The sequence below is a fragment of the Melospiza georgiana genome, chromosome 22 (genome assembly GCF_028018845.1).
Source record: "Melospiza georgiana isolate bMelGeo1 chromosome 22, bMelGeo1.pri, whole genome shotgun sequence".
Classification (NCBI taxonomy): Eukaryota; Metazoa; Chordata; class Aves; order Passeriformes; family Passerellidae; genus Melospiza; species Melospiza georgiana.
This window is the reverse complement of record NC_080451.1, coordinates 10,153,524-10,161,520: the sequence shown is the minus strand read 5'-3', so window position 1 is coordinate 10,161,520 and position 7,997 is coordinate 10,153,524. Positions and strand designations below refer to the sequence as shown.

At 50.4% G+C, this 7,997-nt stretch overlaps 2 protein-coding genes across 2 annotated transcripts; one reads left to right on the top strand and one right to left on the bottom strand.

Annotated features, from left to right (window-relative positions):
- The first annotated feature begins 206 nt into the window (after positions 1–206).
- On the top strand, positions 207–2,411 carry CENPS (centromere protein S). Its single transcript, XM_058039266.1, has 5 exons — positions 207–286; positions 376–499; positions 845–878; positions 1,074–1,140; positions 1,909–2,411. Exons 1-5 carry the CDS (start codon positions 245–247, stop codon positions 2,062–2,064), a joined length of 423 nt encoding a protein of 140 aa, XP_057895249.1. The 5' UTR covers positions 207–244; the 3' UTR covers positions 2,065–2,411.
- Positions 2,412–3,278: 867 nt separating this feature from the next.
- DFFA (DNA fragmentation factor subunit alpha) lies at positions 3,279–7,614 on the bottom strand. Its single transcript, XM_058039419.1, has 6 exons — positions 7,398–7,614; positions 6,558–6,710; positions 6,316–6,446; positions 5,343–5,532; positions 4,803–4,957; positions 3,279–4,236 (listed from the first exon to the last, which is right to left on the bottom strand). The coding sequence occupies exons 1-6, from the start codon at positions 7,492–7,494 to the stop codon at positions 4,033–4,035; spliced, it is 930 nt and encodes a 309-aa protein (XP_057895402.1). The 5' UTR covers positions 7,495–7,614; the 3' UTR covers positions 3,279–4,032.
- Between the last annotated feature and the right edge of the window lie 383 nt (positions 7,615–7,997).

The following is a 7,997-nucleotide window of genomic DNA, read 5'->3' as shown; positions in this document are numbered from 1 at the left end:
CGGGAGATCGTGAGGGCGGTGATGGCGGCGGCCCTGCCCCGCGCGCCGGGGGCGGGAGATCGTGAGGGCGGCGATGGCGGCGGCCCTGCCCCGCGCGCCGGGGGCGGGAGATCGTGAGGGCGGCGATGGCCGCCCCGCCCCGCCTCGCGCGCCGGGGGCGGGAGATCGTGAGGGCGGTGATGGCGGTGGCCCCGCCCCACGCGCAGGGCGGGAAGCGCCGGGGCGGGAGATCGTGAGGGCAGCGATGGCGGCGGCCGGCGGCGAGCAGCAGCAGATGCTCACACAGGTACCGAGCGGCACACCGGGCCGAGGCCATGAGCGTGGTGCGGGGCGAGGCCGGTGTGTCACTGCCTGCCTCCGCCTTGGTCCCCGCAGAGGCTGAAGGCGGCGGTTCACTACACGGTCGGGTGCCTGTGCCAGGAGGTGGAGGAGGACAAGGACGTGCAGTTCAGCAAGCAGAGCATCGCAGCCATCTCGGAGATCACCTTCCGGCAGTGCGGTACAGCTGGGTTACCTCGACTCGCCTCGTGTTACCCGGGTTACTGCAGCGCTCCGTGTCCGTTCAGGAGCCAGCGCTGGAGGCACGGGGCTTCAAAACCAATAGCATCCAACTCGGTGTCACCGGGGCATTCTCTTGTATTATTTCTTATTTTAAGTACAAGAAATACTAGTTCGACTTTTCAAACCCGAAAAAAGCATTTAGATGTATTGTGTGGCTACCTGCTTGTGTATGAGTGCTGCCTAACAGCCAGCTCTGATCACTTCTCATAACTGACTTGGATAATTTGTGTATCTCTGCCCACTCAGTGTTTTAAAATATATGACATCTTTGTGTTTTCTCTAGAAACCTTCGCAAAGGACCTTGAAATGTTTGCAAGGTATGCACTGATTGTTACAAAGGCTTTCCTTTTTTTGTGTTATCTTTAAAGCGCATCTTATAATTCAAGCTTTAAAAGGGCTTTTTAAATAGTGTGTTAAGTTATGAAATAGAAATTCCCTTTACTTTTTGATCTTGGCCTCTTATGGTACGTGTAGGCAGAAATGTTCAAGGAGTGTTTTTTGATGTTATGCAGGCATGCAAAACGAACCACGGTCACTACAGAAGATGTGAAGCTTTTGGCTAGAAGAAGCAATTCTTTGGTGAGATGCACTGTATTTATTGTCTTCCAACATTCTTAAAGCAGTTAATTCCTAAAATGAACTTAATTCCTTGATTTTCCTTAATTCATTTGAATGAAGGTTATACATGGTGAAGCAACTGTTGCATAAGCAATTTCACTGTCTTCTGAGGTAGACAGGCACAATCCAGTGATTTTTAAATTTTCATCTTGCTTTGCTTCACTGTGCCTCACTGTGGTGAGATGTAACACAGCTCTGATTGCAGTTCAAGAGCAGTGCTCTCGTTGCACCAGGGCTGCTGAAGTTCCAAGTTCAGATGAGCAATGAGCAGACACAGCGTTGTGAATCACTTTGCTTTTTCCTGATGTTGTGTTTCTTTGTGGTAGCCTAAGGTCAGGAATAGCTTGACTCTGCCTCAAGGTGCTGAGTCTGCCAACATCAATACAGGGATCACAGAATCACTGTGTTCCCTCCTGTGCTGATCTATATGATGTTCCATGGATAAAACTCACTAATCTGTTAAGATATGCCTATACATTGATCCGTGAAAAATGCTTCCAATACTAATTTTACTTTTATGTGAGGAGATTTTTTTCCTTCCATATAGTATTTGAAATACACAACATGAATTTGCCTGAGAAGGCAAAGCAAATGTTTTTGGAGTCTCTCATTTTTCTTTTAATAATAATAATTTTTCCTGTAAATTTCTCTTCAGAATTTCTTACTAATGTCTTGTGAGTGAATGAAGTTCCTCAGTAGAGGACTGATTGTTTAGCTTATTGTTCCCAGCTAAAATATATCACTCAGAAGAGTGAAGAGCTTGCATCAAGTAACATGGAGCAGAAGGAGAAGAAGAAAAAGAAGTCCAGTGCAGCTAAGGGATCGAGAACTCCTGGGGAACAAGAAGCAGCTGTCACTGAAAATGAAGATTCCAACATGGCATGATTTGTCTTTCCAGTAACGTTTCAGGTCATTTTCTCTTACTGTCCTAGAGAAACAAGAGTTAGCCTATTTATCTTGCAGGTTAGCTTCAGAAATGAATCTTCAGCTTTAGTGGATGCGATTGGACTTTTATTGTTCCAAAAATGAAAAGTCTGTCAGAATTCAGTAGGCTTACAGCCAAAGTGCCTTAATTGCTCACAAAAGGTATCTTTTCTCAAAATACTTTAAATAAAGATTTTGGAATAGATCATTCTCACTGGACCATAACTCAGTATGTGCAATACCCTTCATTCTGCTACTTTCTCTAGTAAAAAATTCTCTTCTTTGACTTTTTCCTTGCTTCCAGTATTGCTATTTTTGCTCAGACATTTTGAGTATTTTGTTTTTACTAAGCCATCTCTCTCTCATTGTCTTGTGTCGTTTCCCAGCTGTGGCACTGCAGGGGTGCAGTTGTCACTGTCAGAAATTCCCATTTTCAGGTGGCACCGTGGCTGCAGAACGCTGCGGGCAGGGATCCCACTGCCCTCTGCTGGGCTGGCACTGCCTTACCCAGTGCAAATGAACTTACAAAGAATGAAAATAATTACTCAAAGGAAGAGGATTTCCAGGGGTAGCCCAGCCATCCATGTGATGGCCTATAATATTACAATCTAAATATGGTCAGAAGCAAAACAGACAAAAAGTTGCCTGCAAGCTTCTCCCCTAAGTCCAGTCAATTCCCATCTGGGTTGCTTCACCTGAAGGTAGCCTGAGTAGTTTTGTTTAATTACTAAACTGTTTAGAATATTTATTAGTTGCACTGTCTAACTCTGATTGTGCCAAATTTAAGCTGGACTGTTGCATGCAACAGGTTCACCTGAATGCCTGCTGTAGGAATACTCACCCTGGGCCATTTAAGGCTGTGGAGGATCAGAGGATTTAGCATGCTGCTACAAAATACATCTGTACCTACTAAAACTTCCTCAGAAGTTTCATCTCACTTGTCAGATGTTTTTCATATACATCTGCTGTTCTCACACAAGAAGAGCAGATTGTGCCAGGTGAGGGTTCATGGCAGTCATCATGATGGACACACATTTTGTCTAAACACTTTGTATAAGTAAAGACTGTACTTCTCTGTTCAATTTCTTCATCCTCTTTCCTTAAGGTAATACTGTATTTATCAGCCCATTCTTTTAATTATAGCAGCTGGTAGAAATACCAAAACTAGTCCAACAGTAAGATAAAAAGGTTTTATTGATGTTAGAAAAAAAGACTTTTAACAAATTTTAAAATAAGCCAGTTAATATAAAAGCATCATGATGCTACACTAATGATTAGGAGAATAACACAGCAGGCCAAATGGAAGTCTTCTGTCACTCACCCTTACAAAGCAATTATTTCTACCTTTGCTGTGTTTTACATGATAGTTCTTAGAGAGCATCCAAGAGGCAGGAGTTCCTTACAGAAAAAGCACTGAAGTTGAAGGACTTTGAATTTACTTTAACTGATTAAATCAGCATGAGAATTCAAGTTCCTAGATCCCAGGCTGGAGCTTAAAGCCAGCCAGCAGCTGGGTATCCCCTCTGCCCTGATCACTGACTGTGCCTCAAAGTGTCTTCCAGAGATCCTCCATCCTTTTTACACTGCAAATGGTGGGAGAACAAAGTAAGCAAACTGCCTGGGGCTTCAGGAGCTGTATCCACCATTATCAGATGGAAGCTGCTGGCTACCAACCAGGTATTGAAAGCTGAACACTTGCATGCTGTGCTTAGCAATACCATTGTTCTAGCATTCTGCAAAAAGTCAAAATCCCTTTGCTTACACAATTCAAATCACCAGAGGAGTTTAAGCCTCAGGACAATGTCCAGATTTTAGTTGTTCTATAGCCAGCCCACAGTATGACCAGCAAACTATGGTTCCAGGATGTGTCTTTGCTTGTACTGATTCTAATGCAAAAGCAAAACCCAAACTGCAAACAGCAATGCAGTGTTATTTCCTGCGTTTTGCACTGGGCCAGTCCCCCCAGGGCAGTGTTTTCTTGCCCTTGGAGGTGCTCCTTAGAGAGAGCAGGGTCTGCACTTGCTGGAGGCGCTTGGAGAGCTCCTGGTCACAGGCTGACTGCAGAGCTCCAGCCTTCTGCTTGTCCCATCCCAGAGCCGAGGCCAGGGCCGCTGCGTCTGCCTTCAACACCAGCTGCAGCAAGACAGATCGTTAGCAGCCTTTTCTACTGCCTCCCTGGCCCCTAGCCCTCTGCTGAATGAGCAACAGCAGGAACTGCAGATGTTCCCAGCTCTCATCACCTATCCTGTGGGCTAGTGGATTTCCAGTAATTTGCCAGCACTCAACGCTTGAGGCTCCGTTCAGGTGTGCAAAGGAAGAGAAAGCAGTTACTTACTTTCTACAGCAGGGAAGAGTAAGAGTAGCAAGTTCACAGCTGGAAAGAACACCTTCCTCAATGGTTACAGTTTATCTAGACTTTCCAATCTATATTTAGAGTTTTTTCCAAAGTAAGGAGGTTTTTATTTTGATTTGGGATGGATAAAAGAAACATACCTGCATACATAAGCCTATAAAAAACCCCAAAGAACCTTGCTGGTAGGACAGCTGACTGATTTGTCAGAGACCAAACCCAAAATTATTTTGTGGCTTTTCAGAGGACAGAGCAGAGTGTGTGGACCAGTGTCTGTTACAGAGGAGCTCCAGCCTCTCTTTTGGAGGGAGAGCTTTGCCAGGATATGGTTTGTGTCATTCTCACCCACCTCTAGATCCTGACTGTCCAAGCAGAGCTCTGGAGCAGGTTTTTCTTTCAGAGCAGCGAGGACCTGGTCGCTGAGTGCTGTTGTGGCTGCAGTGTCTGTGCTGCTGGCACCTGTGTCAACCACATCCATCTCCTTCCTCGCTGCAGCCTCAGGTTCTGAAAAGGAGAGACTCCTTTTCAGTACAGCTCCTGACGAGCACAGGACAGGAAAAGTGGCCTGGACTGCTTTGATGGTTGTGAGATTAATAAAATATACATCCAATCTTGGTGCATCCTGGAACTTAAGAAATCCACAATTTTTCATTTTTTTAAGGAGGACTCCAGGATCTAAGCTTTTCTCCCAGTATTCTGCTTTCAGGCTTTGTGAGAAATGTGACACAGCAGCAAGAGGGCTCTCTGGTCAGAGAATTCTTACACTATGTAAACTACAACTGCTCTTGTATCAACCCCATTTAACAGCAGCTGATCAAATTGCATTTATTCCACTCTGCCAGGAGTTGGAGTTGGAAACCTCCTTCTCTAGCACACAGATGCTCCCTACCTGCAACTTTGCTTAAGATGCTGTCTTCAGTTTTCAAGGCCTCCAGGTAGAGTTCCAGGAGCTGCCTTGACTGACGCTCCTCCTCTCGCCTGTCCAGCACCTGCTGCAGGGTGTCCTGCAGCACCTGCACTTTGGTTTCACTCTGGGCAAGCTCTTCTGCCAGCTCTGAGCGTGGCACATCAATAAGCACCTTAAAACACGGAGAGGGCTCCTGAGTAACTCATTTCATGGCACTCACCGCAGTACAAACAGAACATACAAACCCTCCTGAAACCAAGCGTGTTCCACAAGGTTTCTGGTCACAGCAAGGCCCCTGAGTTCTGAGAGGCTGTAGTGGCACTACACCAGGCAGCATTTTTTACTAAAAGCCAAAAGGCACCCAAGAAAGTGTGGAATCATGTGCAATTTTAGCAGAAAGCTTGAAAACTAATGGCAAAGCACAACTTCTTCACAGAGCATGGAAATATTCAAAGGAAAGGCAGCAGCCTGGCACCTGGGAAGCTGCAGAGGGGGCAGTTACTGCCGTGCCTCACCACAGACAAGGTGTTAAGCACTCAGAAACTTGAATCAATCAGCTCTGGAGAGTGACAGCAGTTCTCCAACGCCCTCTGGAGCAGACAGACCTGGCCTGCTGCTCAGCCTCCCCTCTGGCCATGTTACACAAGGGTGCTGGTTTTGCATGGGAGGCACCACCACAATATGTCTGGCTATAAGGAATGAGCTGATCTCAGCTGCCATTTGGTCAAATCTCAACTTCTTGCCAGAACTGGAATGGTTCTGTGATAGCTGGGGATTAAGAGCATCTTTGGACACTTGAATGTTTCCCTTCAAGGAGAAGTTTGACTCTGGCACCAAGAGCCAAAAGCAGCATCTGAATTAAGCCTGAGCTCTTGTTTATGGAGTCCCTTCTCTACTGAGATAAATGGATGATGGGCAGATGCAAGGACAGGGACTGGGGGTTTCCCCACTGTACCTGCAGGTCCTCTTCAGACATCAGGATGATGTTGGACAGGTCATCCTTCAGCTGCCTGGCCAGCTGCTTCCACTTCTCGGCAGCACTGTCCACCTCATCCACAGACTCCGAGAGCCAGGACGTTCCACTGTCTGACACAAGAGCCACCAGTTTCATGGGTCATTCCTCATCACCTGACCCTGCCTACTGTCACTAGGCGTGTTCCAAACCTCCCCTTCCATGCTTCCTCACTCACAGCATACCTAAGCTTTTGCTGGACCATTTCTCGTCCTTGGCCAGTGCCACAAACTTGGTGTTAGGTGGCAAGCACAAGAAGTAATCTTCATCATCCACAATGGTCCCATCTTCTGCCAGTACCAAGGTGATGGGTGTGTCAATAGCCAGAACACCACAAGCTGCAGAACAGAAAAAAATACTTAACAGAACGATAAAAGTGACATAGCACTGCCTGTTTATTACCCCCAGCACAAAGGACAGGCAACTCTCAGTGTCTGAGGTTGGAGACCAGGACCTGTCTCCTCACAGTGCCGCACATCAGCCGGGTCCCATAGCGGGGGTCTCAGCGGGTCTCACAGGGGGTTCCATCGGGTCTCAAAGGGTCCCAGAGTGGGTCCCACAGGGTCTCACAGGGGGTTGCATCAGATCCCACAGCGGGTTCCACAGCGGGTCTCACAGGGGGTTCCACACCAGGTCCCACAGCGAGTCCCACAGAGGGTCCCACCGGGTCTCACAGGGGGTTCCATCGGGTCTCACAGGGGGTCCCACAGCGGGTCCCACAGGGTCTCACACGGGGTCCCACACCGGGTCTCACAGGGGGTTCCACACCGGGTCCCACAGGGTCTCACAGGGGATCCCACAGCGGGACCCACAGCGAGTCCCACACCGGGTCCCACAGCGGGGCCCACAGGGGGTCCCACAGCGGGTCCCACAGGGTCTCACAGGGGGTCCCACACCGGGTCCCACACTGGGTCCCACCGGGTCTCACAGGGGGTCCCACACCGGGTCCCACCGGGTCTCACAGGGGGTCCCACAGCGGGTCCCACAGCGAGTCCCACAGAGGGTCCCAGCGGGTCCCCCCTCACCTTTGTCGCGCAGCTCCCGCAGGCAGGACGCGGCCACGCCGTGCTGCTCCGGCCCGTCCCGCCGCCGCACCACGCACTGCTTCAGCCGCGCCGCCATCAGCTGCCGCTCGGCAGTGCCCCGAGGGCTCTTCCAGGCGGGGAAGGCGCTGCTGCGGCGGGATCGGCCCGGCCCGGCCCGGTTCGGTTCAGGCCGGGCTCTCACGGCACCGGCGGCGCCCCGCGGGACGCATCGCTGCGCCGGCGATCGACTCGTCGTGCCTGCGGCGCGGCGCGGCGGAGGGGGCGGCGCATCGGGCGGCCGGGGATGTATTAGGCGCGCCTGGGAAGATGGCGGCCGCGGAGCGAGCGGAGCAGCCGGGGCAGGTGAGGCGGCCGGGCCGGGCCGGGCCGGGCCGGGCCGGGGCTCCGGGGCTCCGGGGCTCCGGGGCTCCGGGAGCCGCCCGCACCGCGGGCTCGGGGCTGCAGCCGGGCCCCGCGCCCTGCGCGAGCAGGGGCTGTGCGGGGCTGGCTGAAGGGTGTGCAGGCCGGGCCCGGGGCACAGGCGTGCTGCCATTGAGGGTTTGTGTATGAAACTCGTCAGGCACTCGGATAGGAGGAGAA